This window comes from Melampsora larici-populina (assembly GCF_000204055.1).
Source record: "Melampsora larici-populina 98AG31 unplaced genomic scaffold MELLAscaffold_46, whole genome shotgun sequence".
In the NCBI taxonomy this organism is placed as follows: domain Eukaryota; kingdom Fungi; phylum Basidiomycota; class Pucciniomycetes; order Pucciniales; family Melampsoraceae; genus Melampsora; species Melampsora laricis-populina.
The window spans coordinates 278,866-300,593 of NW_006768810.1; the positions used below are offsets into that span (position 1 = coordinate 278,866).

Consider the following 21,728-nt stretch of genomic DNA (forward strand, 5'->3'; position numbering starts at 1 on the left):
ACTTTGTTCAATTTGCCATTGATGATCCAGCTTTGATAAATCTGCATTGGCAAAGCATTTTCGATCAAGATTAGAAGTTAAATACCCTTTGCCAAATCAATTGAGCATTGTAACTTCTATCACCCAACTTTCCTGACAAAAATGCAGACATGTCTAAAGGAAACGGACTATGTATCCAATTTCAATCATGGTCTTTCATCCATTAAACTTTCAATCCCTTTTCATCTTACCATTGTTCAGTATAATCAGGTATCAAGTAATCACAATCAATCAACTTCAGAATATAAAATCAAAACAATCAGATCAAGATATAAAAGAAACAAAGAAACATAAAAATCAATCAAGTTTTTTTTTGAAAAAAATATATATATCCTTGTTTCATTCTTCATCTTCACTTTCACCAAGATCAAGTTCAGGAATCACACTATCATCATCCGAATCATCTTCATTACCATTGTCATTCCTTTTGATTTGTTTAATCTTACCTTGGTCATCTATAATGCTTCCAAGATCATCTGATTTTCTTTTGACATTCCCATTTCCAAATCTTTCAGTTAATTCAAATGGTTTGTTGATCAAACTTTCTTCTGCTATTGAATTATATTGAGTATTTGAAGAAGATGTTTGATTTTCATTTGTAGAAGGTATGATTGTTTCAGATTCTTCAGAGATCGTAACTTTCTCTGTACTAGCTTCAACTACCTCCATCGTCCCAGTCGCATAATCAGACTTCTTCTGTATCACATTGACCCGATCCAATGAATGTAAAGTCGAAGGTGCTACTGCTCGTTGAATGGGTGCAACAGATCTTGAAGTAACTTGCTGCTCACCCATACTATCATCTACACTACCATCCTCATCTTCATCTAATTCAACTTCTTCTTCTTCTCTCAATTGAGCTTGAGTAAGTGAAATAGGTGGAACACGTGGTCTAATTAAAAGTCCAATCTGATTTAAACCTTTTTTAGCCAATTCAATTAATTCATCAGTAGGATCATCACTACAAACCAATACTTGACTAAGGATACTTGTCATTGATTCTGAAAGGTTTAATCCTAATGAAGATTGACTTGAATTTCTTTGAATTGGTATACATCCTATCAAACATCGTAAGATCACTGGTCTAAGTTTTGGACATGATGCGAATGCGAAAGTAGGTGATGGAGCAAATGAATCGGATAAACTTGCTAGTGTTGTACTTGCATTGGCTGAGACTGAAGAGAGTGGCGAATAGAATGATGGATGTGAAGCAAGTGAAACTAAATGTCGGACCATGATACTTAAATATGGTGAAGGGAAAAAATGCGGGACACATGATAGTAAGATTTCAAGAGCTATAATCAAAGAGAAAAGAAGATTGAATCAGTCATCGTGTCCATAAACTTGAAATGAATCTTCATACGATTCATTGTTAGCCTGAACCTAATGAACTGGAAGACTGACTATTGAAGGCTCTGAGACCTAAAACTAAAGCAATTTGATCCACTACCATAGACCGACTCCAAGCCTGATCACTTTCATATTGTCTTGCCTTGTTTTTGGCCTTTCGATTCTTAGCTCCATCGGATTCGATAGCAGATGAAGCGTCACTTTCTCGACCGTTTATATTCTTGATATCGTTCAATATAGCTTTCAAAATCGGTTCCATGGTTGATTTAACGGTATCCGGATTTGGAGCACAGCTTGATAAGATCTTTGCATACGTTCTGTATAGTATTGATACGTCCAAGTTGTTTGCTTGAGATGCGCTAGCTATCGACGATGAAAGTAGTAAAAGAGTAGGAGTAGAAAATGGGATAAATGCAGTCGAGGTACTACATTGACGGATCATATGTGAACATCAAAGCCATATAATGAGTACACGCAGGAGAGATTCACTCACCATGCTGCTATTTGGCCTATTAACCGACAACCCAATGATTTCAATGACATTGCTGCTCCTGTACAATCCCATGCAGACTTCCAGCTGAGGTCGGGACGTCCCTTGACTTCCGCTTGAGCAACTGACAGCATCCGCCATGATAGCCTAGAGAGCTCTCCAATCGGTACCTGTACAGACCTTTCTGTGGGCTCTGACAGCATCACTATTAAAACTTTGATCAGGCATTCTACTCGTTTGATGAGAAACGTGATTTGATTGATAGGTAATTGATCCTGTTCCAAGTTGTTTCCACTTGTAGAATGAATGAGACTTTGTAAAGGAATATCAAGTGCTGCAAGACGTTGATTTTCGGACGTAGGTTCACCAAAAAGAGAAGTCTCTTTCCAGACGGGTGTTAGAAGAGTATCTAGTACAGTGTCAATCGTGCCAATTGTGCCCATAATAGTAGTAGACCAAGCTCCACCGGCTTCGACCTTGCCGCTTAATCGATAAAGCGAGGTAAGTAAGCTAATAGCATGATTTGAAACCATATCAACAGGGTGAAGTAATTGAGTGAGGCAAATTGATTGAAGTTGGGTTGCGACCGGTCTAAGAGTAGTCGAATAACGCGGTAGAAGAGTACCAAGTGCTTGAAGAGCAATTGATCGAGTCTGATGCACGCAGAGAGACAGAGGGGTTAGTTTGAAATTGACTGTGGGTAAATATTGGAATCACCACAAACTTCCAAATCTAATATCTCATCACCTGATAGGGCTATCAATGATTTGGTTAATCCCAGTAAGGCTTTCGAATCGCAATTCTCCCGAGAAAAGTCTGGCCATTGTGATCCATGCTCAAAAATATGAAGCGCTAGAGACACAACTGGTCTGATCGAACTTGCAGGTACGTTTTCAGTCGCACATCTCTGCGAGACAAAAAATTATAAAAAAATTGTCAATAATAAAACTGCAAAAAAGATACGCAAATTTGACTAACTCTAAGGATGGTAAGAACAGATGTCAGCCAAACGGAACCTTGAGTCAGAACTGCTGATTCGCATTGCTGAGATGTTGAAATAGCTAATCGTGCACCAAGGCTATAAGCCGAAGGTAATCTTGAATTCAAGAGAGATTTGACCCGAAGATGCCATCTAGATGATTGATGATGATCGGAATAATCGAAGACTTTAAGTACTTTTTCTACTATACTCTTTCGACCTGTAGAAAAGGTAAACTTACCGATTCAAAGCAGACAAAGTAGCCTGTGCTTCTTCCTTATCCTCTAGCGATGATCGTCTAATGATCTGAAATTGATCTACAACTGTGCAAACCAAGTCGCTAGATTGAACAGCAATAGGATCGGTTGCTAACCAGGTACTTAGTAGTAATGTGATGGATGCTCCAACTGAAGGTAAATTGGCTGTTGAGGTCATCGTGAAGTTTGAAGTTTGATGAAGAAATCTTGGAATTTTTGTAAATTTGACTTGTTCTGGATGTATGCGTCGTGGGTTTTGAGCTTGTGGTTTCAACGACCTCTCAAAACCCATAAAATACATACATTATCAACAGACAGAGCCCCCGCCTTCACACTGAGGGCGCAGAAAAAAAAACCCGCCAAACGGCGCGCCCAAAAAACTCAAAAAATTGGTCGGCGCGCCCAAATTGGGCAGGATATCCAAACCTAACAAACATGGCGAGGGGGGCTCTTTTAGGTTTGATTCTACCATCAGGTATGCCCCCAGGTTCAAGGATCATTCGTCCATATTCAACAGCGAGCTCATCTTTTTATCCGGGCAAAAATATGCCAAAAGTTCAGAAGACAAACAATAAACATTCTCACAAACAGAATGGTAAAGACTCACCTACTGAATGGATTCTACCGTCTTCAGGCTGCTCTGCTTGCTAGACTGGATTTCTCATGGCCAAACAGCGTGATCAATCAGTTGGACGATGTGCAGCAAAATGCACTTATTGTGATGATGTGATGGATGTGAAACCTCATAATTTACAGAAGCACATGATAAGCTTATGCAAATCACCGCCAACATTTTTACGTCGCATGCACGTATGCCAGTACACAAAGCTTTGATACCGGCGATAATTAATCGCATTTTGCCAAGGCAACAGAATAAACATGTGATTTTATATAGCTTGTTGATTAAGCAATGAAATGGATTTTGCGATGTTATGTCACATGGCTGAATGCAATGGAACCGCTCAGCAACTTTAAATTGCACGACAAGCTCAGCCATTCAATTACTTTGTGACCTAACATTGCTCATGTGACTGTGCAACACAAACCCTCATGCGAGCAAATTCTTTAGATCACATTGAAATTGAGCGATAAAAGGTTTCAGTGGCTTTGTTAACATGCGAGTGAATCCTTTCAATCGCGTGGAACTATTCAATCCAAATGTATGTACAATTGCTTTGTTGGCAAGAGATTCAAATGATTTCTTGATAAGTTTCTTTGTTTTATCTTATCAATCATTCTGTCTTCCTAAAATCCTCCAAGCCCAACCAGTTCCTGAGGCTGAAGCCATCTCAAAGGTTGGCACACTAAACACATCTCATATTCAAAATCTGTAAGTGTGTTCAATGAAGGTCATGTCTAAGATGAAGCTAACTTTCATCGTTTTTTTTGGTTGGGAACAAGTGTAAATCCAATTATGTACCATTTGGATATTGGTAGGAACACTGCAAAGAAAGATCATCTCACAGATGGTTGTCACACAAACCATGACCTGACAAAGAGACAGGTAAAGTGCTTCCCTTGTGTTCCAACAATGTAGAATGAGCCCCATATGTACTTAACAAGACTGGTCACTTTAGGTCGTTCCTCAAAATAAGCCCAACACATTGTTAACCGCTTGATTGAACAAAGACACGACTCAATCCCACCAGAATTCAACCAATTACTCGGTCTGCCAAGGTCTGCCATATAATTAATCTATCTCAGTAATTGACCGTGGTCTCACAGATATCCAACAAATAGGGCACTTTCAAACAAGAGGAACAGAAGTCATCATTCTCATTATTGTCATTTATTGTCATTGTCCTATTCATCAGGATATCAAAACTGATCCAAGAACTATTGGGAGTCTATCAGGATGGCAAGAAAATCAATCAATCAACTTCTCTATTGCTTTGCCCAATTACTTCTTCAGCAGCAAATATCAATTGGCAAATTTGTCAGACCACTTGGCCAAAACCTTCTTCAAGCACTCAAATCACTTTGTTAAAGAAATAAACTCATGTTTTGACACTTTTCTTGTAAAAAAAGCTTGGATGAATTGTTTTAAGAAGTCAAGATGATGTTCAAAAAATTGGATAAGCTACAATGAGCCCATCTTGAAATAAATTTGATCATTTAATCAGTTTACTTGAAAGTTATCATAGCAAACTGGAAATCACTTTGTACATTAACTGTTTAAATTGAGAAAAAGTATTCATCTCTTTTCAATAAGTATATAGCAATACTTACTGCTGTCAAAAAGGTCATTGCTGAGTTTTGAATCACATGTAATCCAAACTTCAAAATATTTTAAATTGATAATCACATAACCACTCAAAAGTTAACATAAGTAACCAAACAAAACCCGATAAGAAACAATGATAATCATTTCACAATCAACAAATATACAAAATATCAAAAAAACTAAGAACATTTTCTTTTGGTGTCCAAGAAGTAGATTCAGTTGTAGTAGATGAACAAAGACTTGAATCAACATGATTTTCAGTATGAATTTCAACATTTAAAGTTAGAAAATTAGATTCTGTAGGTAATGGTACCAATTTTTGTTCCTCAAGAACATTTGAAGTTTGCAAACAGATAATAGAAGAGTTTGGCATTTTGAATTATTCTTTGATAATCATGGAAGTAGATTGTTCCTTGGTTTGATCAACTAAAAGTACATTACTTATATTTAGATTGCCATCTGGTTCAGGTTTCCCAAGAAGAGGTGATCCTTGACAAGGAGAGAGAATAGATGAGTCTGGTAGTTTTCCCAGAGAGATTACCTAAATCAATGGTTTCATGTGGTGGCATGCGGGGTGAGATGATTGTTGAAATTTGAATCACACAGGGTTGTAGAGCTGCTTGAGGAGGTGTTGGTAAAATGTCAGTGACAATAGATTGCTCATTTGAGATCCTTGAATCAAGCTGTTGATGAGTTTCACTTTCAACAGGATTGCTCATCACTCTACCTCACATCTTAGACAATTTCCCTTTGTACCCATGACTCTGCTTGAAGCTAGAATAAGGGGGTTGGAAAGGGGGTACAAAATACCTGCTCAGCGCTGTGGAAATCACAAGAGGTTACTTGGCGATATGACTTTTCCATCCACTGAATTCCTTAATTGGGTGTTACTGTAGCCTCACTACCACAAGGGGTTAACAGTACCTGAGCAAGGAATATTAACACTCTAGAATCAAGAGTGTTGAAAGATGCTTGATAGCTGCTCTTTCTGATACAATAGTATATAAGAAAGAGAAATGGTGAAAGAACTTGTTAAAAAAAGTCTGATACAAATATATCCCAAGTTGTACCTAATAGGTACTTGATCAATAACTAGAGCACAATAAACTCAACACTCAAGAAGTTGTATTCCCTTCTTGTTATGCAACTTGATAATATTGTAAAAAAAGAAAAGCTACACTGAATAAAATTAATATCTTGCTTGGTGAGGGGGCTGATTTAAAGTGACCAAAGACTAAGTAATAATATGAAAATTTGATTATAAAAATTATTCACTGTCAGAGATGAGAAAATGAAAGAAAGGGATGTACATAGTTGATTGCTCCCTGTGCAGTGGCTGATACAACTTTTGCTCTCAGGTAAAGCCACAGACCAGCTTCAAGAAAGATGGAGATGTCCAAATGGTGAAGCTTAAATTTCAGAAGACAGCTTCAGATGATTATACAAACCATTCTAGTTCACATTAAAGTTCTGGATGACTGATCAAGTTTCTGGTCACACTGAAGAACCAGTTCAACAATTCAATATTACCTTGTCTCCCACCCCATTTATCTTGTGCCTATTCCAAACTTTGTCTTCAAATACCAATTTGGTAAGAATAACAGGCAAAAAAGGGATGTTGATCTTGCAGAGCAAGAAGAATTGCTTAGGGGTGTTGATGGTGAAAAAGATGATTTGAAAAGCATCTACTGTAGTTGTCTTTCTTGATCCTTGTCTTGTAAGTCTATCAGTTCTCAATTGCCATCATTTTTATCACAACTTATACATGGTTCACCACTCATTAGAACTTTGATATCATGATGAATGTCTTGTTTTTTCATCAAAGTCTCAATTTCTTAGTTCCTTATTATGACTTGAGATTTGACCTGTTGCAATTTGAATGCATCTGTTTAGAAGCAAAAACCATTATCAGTGTAGATCAAAACACACCCTACAACTTTGTTAACACTCTTTGATGTGGGTATATCAACAAAGCACAGGTTTCATTGACCTTTACCCCTTCAGATACTAGTGATCCGGTCTAGTTGAGATCTCATGGATTGCAATTTCAAAACCTGATCCAATACGTGGACAGGAATCGAGCTTAGGTTGATCGCTCGGGAAGAGACACGAGTATTCTGATTTTGTGCATCAGGATTAGGTCGATTGATGTGATGGAGGTTATGTCGATTGGATCCAAATGGAATATCTGACGTTGACTTTGCTAAGGAATTAGGCAAGGATGGAACCAATTGTGAGGAGGCAAGTGGAATGCGAGTACAAGAAGAGAAGTGGGGTATAGGGGATGGGGCTGCAGTCGATCTACCTTTGTCTGGAGCTTAGGGCGACTAGGTCCAAAATTCAATTCATCGTGTATTACATCTTCAATCGATCACAACTTGCTTGTACTAGGGAAAAGTCCTTCGCGGGGGGGCGCGGTGAGGACGGATGGCTCTGAAAGAAGAGGCACGAGTTCCAACACTTCTTGACCAAAGAATCTAGAAGAACAAGACGGGGATAACGGATGTGTTTGTGAGTCTGATGACAATGCGACCAATAAAGGTATGGCAGCTGAAGAGCTTGAGATTGAGATTGACAGAGTCATAGGTGTGTGTGTTAAAGGAGCTCCAGAAGTGTAGTCAATCGGGGTTGTTCCTGAATTATGAATGGAAGACGAGGGTGATTGATAATCATGATCATTCTTTCCAAAGGTGCTGTAAGTTTTGATCTTTGTATTGGATTCTTTTGATATGCGGGTCTTCTTAATTGTTAATGATTGAGAGTAAAGGGTTGGAAAAAATGATAGATTGAACTTTGTTAGACGCGCAACGACATATTGCAAATGATCAAGTGTACTGTGTTTGAAGCAGATGAGAGGTCTGAAAGGGAGGATTGAGGATACCATAAAGTCTATTGAAAAGATATGACATCAATGATTGAATCCTTTTGCTCGACTAAAAGCCATTTAAAGGTTAAAGTAAGCTTTACCTTCATCGCCAAATCAGTTGAATCATGGCATTTTTTGATTAGGAAGCTCTCCAATTCAAAGCTCTCAGTCGAATGTCTGATCAAGAGATGAATGATGATCATGATGAAAAAATTAATAGGTCAGATTTAAATCATCATTTCTTGAGTCCAATTATAACGATAGCTACCAAATCTGAGGCCAATCAAACTCGATATCCTTCTCTGGAAATTTATTTAGCCTGTCGATAAGATAATAAGTTATACCAATTGACTTGGGGTAATTCTTGAGGCTGGATCATAAGAGATAAAATTGATGGTCAAACAAAAGCTCATCAGACCATCTTTTCAATCATGATATGAGAAAATTGCAAGTACAATATCCTAACTGAGAAATAGCCAAATGAGCGTTGGAGTATTTGTATTGAATCAACCTGAGTAAAAGACCACTACCGCCTCCTCCGCTACTAGTTGAAGTTGAGGCAAGTTAAGTTGATTGCATCCTGATGGAGGCTTGGTTGATTTGGTTGATTGTTGGTAGTAGTTTGAGATCTTTGAGAGCATGCTCCAGAATTTGAAGTAGGAGATTTGGTGATACTTGAGTTATTTGACATATTTGCTTTCAAGAACCAATGTTGTTCCTGCTGCTGCTGCCGGTGGGGGTTGTTGTCCTTTGGTGTTGTTTAGGGCCCGATCGGTTGCGGTCAACCTGGCAGGCGTACGCCTTGCAAGCGTATGCTCGCGCATGCGCAGGTTGACGACGTCTGCCTCGCAGGTTGACCGAGAGATCGGGCTGTTCGGTAGGCCAAACTTGACCCTCATGAAACCCAAAGATCATGGGTTTCATGAAGGGGTAATTTTGTACATAGAAAAATTTTGCAAAGCATCGATCGAAGAACGATCAAAGTTCTATCTCATCTATTCGTACAATTTTCACTCAGTTGCATCCAAGATGCCAGTCATTCGAGCAGAGCGACACGCTCAAAGACGACTGTTGGTCTTGGCATCCTTTGGTGCTGCTCAATACTACACCTCGTATTTACAACGTAGACCGCCAACTGTACGGAACAACTCTGTTCTCTCCGGACAACAATGGCTTAATGAGCTTTTGGAATCAAATAATCCACGCCGTCTTTACGATCAGCTGGGCATGAAGCCTCACATCTTCCTTAAATTGGTGGATGATTTGGAAAGCAGAGGGCTTCTTGAAGATACAAAAAACATGACTGTTCAAGAGCAGTTAGCTATCTTTCTATTCACCATCATAACCGGGAACTCTGTCCGAAAACTCGAGGAACGCTTTCAAAGGTCCCCAGACACAATTTCACGGTATGATGATTTCTCTGAGATTTTTGGAGGCTGAAGCATTGCTGATCCTTGATTTCTGCGCGCAGTGTCTTTCACAAAGTTCTCAATGCCATCAATGATTGTGATTTTTACACCAACTTGGTTAGACAGCCCACACTGCATACATCTCTTCCGCTCGCCTTTCGCACAGATGAACGCTTCATGCCATACTTCAAAGACTGCGTGGGTGCAATAGATGGAACGCACCTTCCAGTACATGTGGCACCAGATGACCAAGCTCGATTCCGTGACCGAAAATCAAATCTCAGTCAGAATGTGCTAGCGGCTGCCAACTTCAACATGATGTTTCAATATGTCATGCCAGGCTACACCGGTACAATGCCAGATAGCTCAATGTGGGAAGACTCATGCCAACAATCTTTGGTAGTTCCTGAAGGCAAGTTTTACCTTGGAGATGCCGGCTTCAGTCTCAGCCGGAAATGCTTAGTTCCATATCAAGGAGTAAGGTACCATCTACAGGAGTGGTCCCGGCTAAAAGATAAGGAGTATGTCAAGTAATTCCACTTGTTATTGAAATCTCAATGCTGACTTGTGTTCAAAATTCAGGCCAGCAAATAAAGAAGAGCTCTTTAACCTGAGACATTCCAGTGCACGTATGGTGATTGAACGCATATTTGGGGTGTCAAAAAAGCGCTTTACAGTCATGGAACATGGCACTTACTATCCTTTCAAAACTCAAGTCCGACTAGTGCCTGCTTTGTGCGCAATTCACAACTTCATCCGTCTCCACGATAGCAGTGAACTTGCAGTTGAGTTCCCCGAATTCCAAGCCCTGTCAGAAAATCCCCTGCCACGTACCTCTGGTTCAACTTTGGAAGATAGCTATGAAATTGAACTTGGGACAAATGATGATATAGATGCAGGAAGATGGCGTGATGAGATTGCAAGCAGGATGTGGGCAGACTATCAGAAGAAGAAGCAAGCTGAGGCCAGGAGAACAGGCCAAAGATAAAGTCTCAAAATGAAGAAATGATCGGATGAAAAATGGAATTTTAAGAAATCTTAGAAAATCTAAAATGATGTCAACAAAAGAGTCCGAGTTCTCCTTTCAATTATGTGAAGATTTGATATATTCAATCAAATTTTAAGCTTTCATTTCTTTGATGTGTTCTGATCAAGCATCTCTAACAAAACATTTTGAGCAAGTGCAGGATTACTGATTGCCATATAAACTCCAGCCATCTCTGGATGTTGACCAAACATGGCTATGATCCTTGCTTGAACTAAGGGACCCAGCTCTACACTCGCCTCTATCTTTGCAATTGCTTGAAGGCTGATGGGGTCAACTTTTGACCGAGGTTCTTCTATAGTTGATTTGAGGCCCATGAGAATCTTGTCGCCAAACAGTTCGAGTGCAGCAGCTCCGTTATTTCCTCGGCGGTGTTGAGAGTTGTTAGGTTTGGAAGATGAAGACATATCATCTTTAACTACACAATCTTGCTTACGCTTGCGCGAGGTGATCTCCAAATCTGAGTGTGCCAGTTGAGGTTGCAAGTCTGGGTAAGAAGAAGGAGCTCGAAAGGAGCTTGACAACGCTATCTCGGAGTTGATCTGGCTCTGAACAGAAAAATTGAATGATTAGTCTACTTGAAATTTATACACAATAGTTCCTCAAGAACATACACACCAGGGATTCCTCTTCGTCCTCACCACTTTCATATTGTCGGTATGCGACATCGTAATCTGAAGATGCGAGTGGCTCTTGCTCCAAAGATTCCTTGATTGATGATCCATCAGTCATGTGGTTTACTGTAGCTGGTGTAGGTTGAGTCGGATCAAAGGTGTCTTTGGCTGATGCGAGTACCTTGCCAACAAGAGCTTCCATCTTATCAAAGAGTGGAAAGGGTGTGGTCGCCCATTTCGCTCGCTTAGGTTCTTTTTCGATGAGTCGCTTCCACACGTCTTCTGAGATTTGCAACGTCTGCTCAACATGGCACCAGCCCATTCCACTCTTCTTGCTGAGTTCCCTCACGTCTCTAAATTCTCCCTTCAACTTCAAAAAGAATTTCAACAAGAAAGAACCACTCAAGTCAGATCTATGTGATCCAGCATGGTGAGATAAAATCAAGAACATATGATCATTACCTTTGTAAACTTGTTCTGGCACTGGAGCCATGTTTTTTGAAGGGTGCCAACTCACTCGGTTCCTTTGAGTGCCTCTGCGCAGTGATTCCATGTCTTGTTCTTCCAGCCCGAGTCAGACATCTTCCCAGCTTCCTTCTCTTTCAAGAGGAAATCAACCATTTTTGACATGTCCTCATCGGTCCACTTTGCCGTGACTTTGGGAGTATGAATATCTTCATTCTTAATGATCTCTTCTTTCTTTTTTGAAGGCATGCTGAGGACAAGGGATCGGATTGACTGTATGTACAAAATTTTATTGCATCTAACAGCAATCTCATGAAAAATTTCACCTCGTTCACTCCAACATCGAAATCGACAATTGTGGAACTTCACCAAAGCGAGGTCTTTTCATGGCAGTAGGCAGGTCAACCTGCGAGAATGTGGTAAAACGGTCAACCTGGCAGGTTGACCAATTTGGCTGGTAGACCTGCCGGGCGTACGCTTCACCCTTTTCCCAAAAGGGTGTACCGAACGCCTCAACACTCAGGCGTATGCTTCAAACTGCCTTGAAGCGTACGCCTGAACTTTTGGCTGGGTCAACCTGCGAGGTTGACGGCTACCGAACGGGCCCTTACTGACGGTGGTGGTGGTGTTTGAGTGCACTGGTAATCTGAAGATTTGGTTGGTATGTTAAATTTTATGATACTTTCAACTTCTGTGTAGCCCCAGATTTTGTTGCCCCTTTGTTGTTCCAATTTGGCGCACTAGGGGTGGTCAGCCACCTGGGGCCCATTTCTTTGGCAAGCACAACATCAATTGATACCCGGTTTCTTTTCAAATTCATATATATCATTATGGTCTCACCTTGGTTTTGTTTTCTTCAAGTGTTTCATGACAATCTCATACACAATTAATAAATTGAATCTTATGATATCTCCCAAAGTGAATCTTTGTTTTCCTTTGTCGCATTGTTCCCAAAATGTTGGGAATTTCTCCTTGGCCTCAATTTGTACTTGTTCTTACGTCTAACAAAAGAAGGAAATCATGGTTGATCAGATCTGTTTTCATTCATAAATTTTGTATCAGTGTTCAAGTTGTCCATAAATCAATGTTTCAAATAAGCACATCAAATCTGAAGAAGAAGCAATACCACATTTATATTGCTCACCATGATGCGAATCAAAGGAATATATTGCATCTCAATGAAACGAGCAAATGTTTGTATTGCTCAATTTTGATCCAATTCAAAGGATTGTATTGCTCAAGGGTTCGTATTGCATGTTCACATGAGCAACGTTTGGTCGCATCGGGCTTGAATTGCTGAACTTGCCTCGCGATTCAACATTGCAACTCATTTTGATTGCTTTCAGTCTTGCAACTTAAACTCGCAAGACGAATTTGATTGCTTCATCAACATGTGATATAAAATCACATGTTCATCATAACGCGCTCAAAAAATGTGATTTTTCATCGCCAGTGTAGAGGCTATGTGTGCTGACATACACACATGCGAAGTAAAAATGTTGGTGGTGAATTAATCCCCAGAGATAAGAAGTCAGCATACATCAATACACTCACACCAAAACCTGATTCCAGCTCGGACTTAGAAACAGTTCATGATGATTCCGCATTGGCTTCAACATCCAGCAAACCCAAATTTGTTCATAACTTCATGGATTCATCTCTCCACCACTTTTGCAAGAGGGACGACAAGAAAATGAATCAGATTAATAAACATCTCTGCCTTGCCTTGATTACTGACCATGTACCATTCTCTCCTCTTGAAAATAAGCACTTCATTGAGTTCCAAAAACACCTGTCAGTCACCCCTATAACCACAGCTACTCAATATGTTATAACAAACTGAATTCTGCCTCAAGTTCATGCTCAGTGTGTGCGTGAGATGCACCACAATCTTGCCCAACAATCTGGTCTTACTATATCTCTGGATAGATGGTCTGACATCTCGCGCAACAGTGTTTATGCAGTATTGGCTCTCTGAGGAACATGAGTTAAACATTTTATTGATACACTCAACCTTCACCAAATCCAACACACCTCTGAAAACATATGTACAAGTCTTTATAATACCCTCAAATTATTGGCAATCAAGTGGGAACAGATTGTTGCGGTGGTCACTGATAATCCATCACCGATGATCAAACTACGTGTAAGTGTTTAAAAATCATTTCCTTGGTTTCAATTCCATTGATCCTTATAATCTTCCGTTTCATTTTACAGAGACTCATCCGTGAAGATCACCCTCATGTCATCGGAGCTCCTTGTTGTTTACATTTTTTCAATTTGATCGCCAAAGATTTAATTAACCACCCAGCAATGAAACAGGTAGTTCTTGATAACAAAGAGATAGTAAAGTACTTTGGATCATCACATCACTGGACCAAGCATCTTGATACTTGGCGAAAAAAAGGTGTAACTCATGGTTTAAGTTACTCATGTGACAGTCATTGGTTCACGCATATGAAAGTTTGTCTCTCTGTTGATGCACATGAAAGCGGATTTCTTGAATGTGTAGAAATGTCCAAAGATCAATCTATGGACACTCCCACAATTCCAAAAAACATTGTTCAAATCATTCGGACTCGAAACCACTTCACTGCAAATAAGGCCCTTGTTTTATTTCTCAACCCAGTTATAAATGCTCTCAGCCGCTTAGAATCAGCTAAAACAACCCTTGGTGATATATGGAAAGAGTTGATTTCAGTGTATTACAAAACCTCAAAAATCGATCTTTCAACCTGGCCTGGTTACACCAATTACAAGTACCATTGTCTAAGTGTTTTGAACACTTGATCTTGGCTTTATTACAACGACCCTGTCTTCATATTGGCCTTGTTCCTCACTCCAAGTTGTCGCCATCTAACTGTCTCATGTGCCTACCCCATCAAGACAATTCAAAAAGCAATAGTTACACTATCATACTTTTGGGGATCCTCACAAGCTGAAGCTATCAACACCGCAGAGCAGGCTCGCCTGTATCTCGATGGCGAAGGTCATTTGGGTACAGCAAAGAAAGGTATGTCTTCTTACTTGCACAATTTTGAGCATTCATCTTCTAACATGTTCTTGACACTACACCAAATGTAATCTTTACCGGGCGGTAAAGAAAACTACTGACATAGAAAAGTCCTGAGGCAACAGGAAGAGAGCTAAAAATCTGAAAAAATATGCACCTTGTTCCTAGATGTTGGGGCGTCATGATGAGTATTTTTTTGTATTTTACACACAGATATTGGTTTATGTACTAACAACAAACACTGAAAATCATCAAAAACGCACATGTAACAATACCTGAAATTTGGGTCATGAGTATGAAGACAATATTTTGTGGTCTAAAAACTTCAATAACTTTTGCAATTCTGCTCCAAATAACTCGATTTTTGGTTCATTCAAAAGCTGAACTATTCTCCTTCACACTTCATAATGTCAGTAAGGTTCTATCTAGTCATTTAAACACTCTACATATGTTCAAACAGTTCTGCATGAATAGCTCTGTAGGATCTTTTTTAGACCAGCTACAGATGTGATGTCCCAATGAAAAATGTAGAGGAAAGGCTCACCTTTTTAATGCACTTCAAGTCGAGTGATTTGATTCAGAACTGCGAAAGTTATTGATGTTTGAAGATTCCAAAATCCTGTCTTCAAAATCAAGGGCCAAATTTCAGGTATTGTTACGGTGGGTTTTTGATGATTCTCAGCCTTTATTGTTAGTACATTAACCAATATCCGTGTGTAAAATACAAAAAAATACTCATCATGACGCCCCAACATCTAGGAACAAGGTGCATATTTTTTCAGATTTTTAGCCCTCTTCCTGTTGCCTCAGGACTTTTCTATGTCAGTAGTTTTCTTTACCGCCCGGTAAAGATTACATTTGGTGTAGTGTGAATCATCTGTAGTCTCTCTTTCTCCTGATTATTGGCTTGATCTACCTACAACTTTACAGACAAATTTATTGAAAGGCTTTGTGATCAAACTACTAGAGATCATACCACACGCTGCTGGAATTGAAAGCCTTTTTTCAGCGATGTCCGCCACAAAGACCAAAGACCAAGCCTCAATGACACTGACTACTCTTACAATGATATCTCAAGTCCAGTTCTCAGTAAGTGCATGTCCACTCAGCAGGAAAACTGGAGCTTCGGCTTGTCGCAGACCACACTGGGTGTTGTTTCAAGGGGTATCATCGATAGCCTTTGCATAACTTGAAGTATGCCCCAACCTCCACTTTTGCTATGCTCACAATGTCTGCATTGACAAACCACTATTAATTTTGAATGTCTTGGATTTTCTTCATTCCTCATCGGTTTTCAACTTTGATAATGTTTAGATGATAATGTCAACAGACAGCAGGCGGCTTACTTAATTTGTACTGAACTGGATCATTTATTTCATAATGATCAATTAAGAAAAACAAAAAGAAACCCTGTTGACAAATGATCCCAAATTATTTATTATTCAATGAAGTATATTGTCAGCCTGACACTCTGGCTTCAGGAGAATCAGAGATACGGGCTGAATAATACTTACGAAATGTATCCTCTAAGAGATTTACAACTTTTATTCAAAGTAAACTCTTGATGGTTATTTTTCAATTCTTTGTAGGTAACTGTTGGAAAAGGAAGTAACTTATAATTGTTAGTTATAAGTCCTTAGGTGCAGAATTAATATACTGCTGCCCGTTTACTAATCTAGTGCACTTACTAGATAGCCTTCTAAAGTGAGTATGAGTTTCGTATTTGTGCTTTATGTTACGCTTCAGCGTTAGTTGATATTTGTATCAAAAAGTAAAACGACAGAGATTTTATTCGACTAGACAGCACTAGACAATCTGTAAAAAATCTAAATGGATGGTTTTAAAAGAGAATAGAAAAGAGAAAGATGAAGGAGCCAATAGAACTTCTAAGTATCTGGAAGAGAATTCACTTCAAACGGATCAAATCTAGAGAGAAGAGTTTTATTTGTAATTCGAGAGTAGTTCCAAAAGTAGAAGAGATAAAGGCTGGGATATAGTTTTGTTCTAATTCGTAGAAGGGAATTTTAGTTCTAGGTTTTTGTGATGATAAAAGGATAATCTGTTCTTTGTTTAGCTGATAGTAGCTTGTATTTAACTGATGATTCCAATTCATCAGGCGTTCAGATTACGTTTGGATTTAAATTTTACCAGGGTCTGGAAGTATTTCTGCTCAGGCTGGTTTTGTTGGTTGATCCCTTAATTTGTTTAAGGTACTGGTTGCTGTAGCTGCGTAGAAGCTTTTCCTAGGCAGGGTTTCATTTCACCCTTGCCCTGTTGATGTGGGATGGTGATGTCATTAGTTCACTGTTATGGTGAACTTCTGCATTTTTTGTAAAAGGAAAAAAACTTACTTTTTACGAAATACTTTAATAAAAAATACATTATTGTTGATAACAGTTATTACACTCTTGAAACTTGAGTATAGAGATGTGTATTTCAAATTGTATTTTTGTTATTGTTTTCTTTTCAAAAATATATTTTTTTGTCAGTATCTTGGATGTTTTGCTCTGCAAGACTTCTCATTGCTGACATATATACCTTATTATCTTTTTTTCAAAAAGCACACACAAACAAATTGAGAAATATAGAGAAAGGAAGCAAGGTGAAAATTGCTCTTTAGAAAAGAAATTATCCACTTTTTGAGGTGGATGAGGCCGCCTCCCCTGAATCCATTGCACCTCCACTGCCAACACTTGCAATCTTATTGAATTCTTGCCTGAAACAAATGCACGCCTCCCCTACCATTGCATAAGGCTGAGATTGATATTGAGTGGCAAAGCGCTTGTATTCTATTTCTTTGATCCAAGCTCAATACCTGTACACAGTTGGCAACACCATCTTCCATTCCTGCCCAAAATACTTTTTCCAAGTGACCGGCAAGTCCCTGGTTTTGGACTTGTGGTACCAGGCCAGGAGGCTCGAAATCAGGACAGAATTGGACAGCCATCCACGTTTAAGTTTGGCAGTGTCTAAAATTCCTTGTGACTTCCCCATCTCAGAGCTATACAGATGTAAAGAGATGATTGCCAGCTTTTTTAATGGACATATGTTGTTTTTTGTGAGTTTGATTTGTGTGTTTGCACTTACGTTTCCTGCGTCTTTGGGATTCCCATCTTCTGTTTTGGGTTCACATTTGACAGTGACATCAGCCTGGCGAGGCAAGGATCCAGGTGAATCAGGTAACAAAGTTAGGTCAATGACATCCTTAGCTACCACTGATTTATCCTGCGGCTGGGTGTCAGGTATTCTCAATCTGGTTTCACCTTCCAAGACTTTCCCAGTTGCGCTGGAAGCACCTCTGGTCAGAAGATGATCAGGTGTTGAAGGAATACACTGAGTTGATGGGGTTTTGGGTACCAGCTAGGTGTTCAGAGCATTCACATGTGGAGTGAGGGGAGTGCTTTGAGGTAAGCTGGGGGTCAGAGCGTTGATCTTGGGCAGCCGGACAACAATTTTCTGGTCATCTGGGGGATATTGATGGGGGTAAGCAACTGGTATCTCGCGCTACAAGCATTGGACATAGTAAACCATCAGCAGTGGATTCATTCACTCAGAAAATGTACACTTGAATAACTCACCCAGGCATCAATAGTAAAATCCCATAGGCTTATTGCCCGGTTCCATTTGTCGCCTGTCTCACCCAGAACTGCCTGAATCAAGAGATCACATTCTTCCAGACGGGCTTGAGGCCAGTCTTTGAAATAAGCTGTAAGTATTTCCGGTTTGATTTCCTGGTAGTACAGAATTGGTCAGCTGGGTATGAGCTGTCAGGTACACTGTGTTCCCTTACATTCAACCAAAGGAAATAGTCACTATCTTCGTGTTATCAAATTCAACCTTGGGTTTGAATTGTTTTGCACAATTCTGGTGGAGAGCAATTACACTCTCTCTTGGCAGTTTGCAACCAAGCGAGTTGGAGGTTTGTGCCCACTGATGAGGGCAAGCCTGAGGGGTTCTGGTGTTTGTTTTTTTTGTCTGTGGGGTGGCCAATGAGGATGGTATCGGCTGTAGTGGTGGTAAGCTATTTGAATTTGAGTTTGGCCAAGGGTGACTACCACAAGTTCCTGGGGCGTAATGATTACAACACTGAGAAACAATCTTAGCTCCTCCCATCCATTGTACTGTGGGTTTTTTTGGGGAAAACCAAACAAGAAATACATACTGCCTGGCAGTATTGAAATTGGCACTTCTTATTGGCTATTCTGCAATGCCCCTTTGGCAGAGACCCCACATCTTGTCCTTTGCAACGCAGTGGAGTTGCATTGCGCTAAAGTCCAGATGTTGAAGCTGCAGGGTGACTCGAAGATGAGGCTGCGGGGAGTAAGCCGGCGGGGGTCCAGTGCCATCCTAAGGTGTGAATGGGTCCTAGAAGTTCGCGTCCTTGGAATGGGTGTTCCCAGGGTTGTAATCGATTTGGTGCTTGACCATAAGACGTGTGGTAAGAGTGGTCAGCTGGGTTTGAGGTGGGGTGTGGGTCAAGTACGCGTCCGGCTGGTGATACACGTGGGCCCCAGTCTTTTTCAGATGATATGATGGGGCGTGGACATCCAAGGTTGATCAGAGCCCTTTTGTGATTGAATTGGTCGCAGCGCCATGCGCGCGTGTTATGATCTTGGCCATTGGGACACTGTAAATAACAGAATGACCATCAGCATCATATATAAAAGTGGAAAAAAGTGCAGTGTCACCTTACACCAAGAAACCAAGCGTCCACTTTGGGGGTCCAGTACTTGAGCTGAGCAGAGCAGGTAGGACAGTAGATTACCACTGGTGTGCCTTTCCCTCCTGGTTCAGGAAGGAATCCAGGAGTGACAAAAACATACTTCAAGTGGATGAGAGTAAGTACTACCATCTGTGTGTAGAAATGAAGAGTCAGCATCACACTCTTTGTAAACATGTTGATTGATATTGATTATACAAGTAAAACTAAATGATGTTTTTTGCTGATGTTGGTTGATCAAAAGATGATGACCGTGTGCTTAAAGGATCCAGGACAGAGACCGAAGACAATTTTTTTTTGCTGATGGATCAAAGAATGATATCCGTGAGCTTGGCGAATCCAGGACAGGGACCAAAAACAAAGGCTTTTGACTGATGGATCAAACAATGGTGATGGTGTGCTTGGATCCAGAACAGAGACCCAGAGCTAATAACAAGATTGATGTTGACAAGATCCCAAATGCGTGGATAGTGGGATTTCCCAGTGTGGATGCTGGCTTTGAATTGAAGTGGAACCAGACCTGGTGGATAGGTCAGGAATGTAAGGGTGTTGAACTTGGTATCCATAGGCGGAATTGCGGTTGGTCTTCGCGCGTTAAATTTTTTTGATGTGGTGGTGTGAAACATTAACAAACCAAAAAATTTTTCCCTTGGAGGGTACAGTGTTTGTCAGGTCTGTGACATGCGCTTTTGCTTGACTGACAGTAAGGTTTGACTTTTCTTACTTTTACGCACCCTCCTGTGGTATGCTTGTGAGTATGCTGTTATCGAGGGACTTGTACGCTGTATTTCTCATGATTTTATCACTATCAGATTCTCACGGATTATCAGGAAAAAAACCCGGATTCTCAGGTGCTCCCGATAAATCTAGGACAAAGGATATCAACCCTAGATTGATCAAAGTGTTTGGATTCTTTGGAGTTCAATGAAATGGGACTTGTTAAACTCACTATCTGTTTGGTATGATAATACCAAGGAACTGTGGAATTTGGTGCGAAGCCCAAGGCCTAAGCCAAGGGAATAAATTGCTGACATAATGTAAACACGCCCTACGGGGTGGCTAGAGGCCTTAACAACTGTTACTAAATTAATAAAACTTAAAAAGAAAAGAACTTAAATAGGAAACTCTGGATAATCTTGGATAATAATAAATCGGACACAATAAAATAATTAAATAATGAATAAACCACAACTGATAAAAGAATTAGAACATAGAAAAATTAAAGAGATAAAAAGATAAATGAATCAAATAAATAAATGGATGATAATGGCCTTAAATCGAATAGAATAAGTTTGTAATATGATTTGTCTTTACCTCTCATAACTGGGTCTTGGGAGGGTGGGCTTGATTTTATAATACTTTGATAGATGACTAGAAGAAATTCGAGTTGGTGATGAGATTCGATGAGAATGGGAATGGAGGAAAGTTGAACAATAGTGATCAACAGATATGATGTCATATCTGTGTGATGCAAAACAAGATTAGCGAAAAGTCCGACCCGTTAGAACAATTACATGTATCCAACTTTCCCCATTCCACTTTGTTAATAACGAGTTACCAACATCGAGAAATGGGACTTGTTAAACTCACTATCTGTTTGGTATGATAATACCAAGGAACTGTGGAATTTGGTGCGAAGCCCAACGCCTAAGCCAAGGGAATAAATTGCTGACATAATGTAAACACGCCCTCTCCGACCCGCCTAACAGCATACAAAAAGAGTGGTGAAGAAGGAGAGGAAGTGGAATCATTATTGTCAGTATCACTCCAAAGACCACATTCACGAATAAAGAATAAGATTAATGATCAAAAACACCATCATGGAAGGTCCTTTTTAATATATTAAGGTACCATGAACCATAACCTCGAAAGGGAAGGAGAACCCATTAACCGTAATAGATAGATATCTTCAAGCAAAGGTATAAAACCATAAACCAGTCTTGATCATGAACCACTTACTATTTAAAAAATACATTATAACCCACGTGGGATAAACTCCCAATGACGTGATTTTGGTTTTCTGGAAGACGAAGAGCAGCATGTCCTCGGACATAAATTAGGAAAGCATTGGATGACCACCTTCCTGCACTTTTAATATAATCCATAGAAGCGCCTGTCTGTCCTAAAGCTGTTGCACCTCCTGATCGTAATGAGTGACCTGAGAATGATTTATCGAAATGAAGATGGAATTTCTTGAGAAACCAAGAGCGTGATGGAAGAGAACCGGATGATGTGATGAATAATTCGGGTGAAGAAA

The 21,728-nt window shown here is 39.8% G+C and overlaps 2 protein-coding genes across 2 annotated transcripts; both read right to left on the reverse strand.

The window, feature by feature from the left end:
• Positions 1-378: 378 nt before the first annotated feature.
• On the reverse strand, positions 379-3,293 carry MELLADRAFT_78922 (uncharacterized protein; the record flags this gene model as incomplete). The annotated part of the gene is made up of 6 exons (XM_007414893.1): positions 379-1,097; positions 1,444-1,814; positions 1,883-2,532; positions 2,604-2,786; positions 2,858-2,957; positions 3,100-3,293. 6 exons carry the CDS (start codon positions 3,291-3,293, stop codon positions 379-381), a joined length of 2,217 nt encoding a protein of 738 aa, XP_007414955.1.
• A 14,086-nt stretch (positions 3,294-17,379) lies between these two features.
• On the reverse strand, positions 17,380-18,864 carry MELLADRAFT_110669 (uncharacterized protein; the record flags this gene model as incomplete). Its single annotated transcript, XM_007414892.1, has 6 exons — positions 17,380-17,505; positions 17,567-17,668; positions 17,839-18,111; positions 18,133-18,255; positions 18,330-18,482; positions 18,589-18,864. The coding sequence occupies 6 exons, from the start codon at positions 18,862-18,864 to the stop codon at positions 17,380-17,382; spliced, it is 1,053 nt and encodes a 350-aa protein (XP_007414954.1).
• Between the last annotated feature and the right edge of the window lie 2,864 nt (positions 18,865-21,728).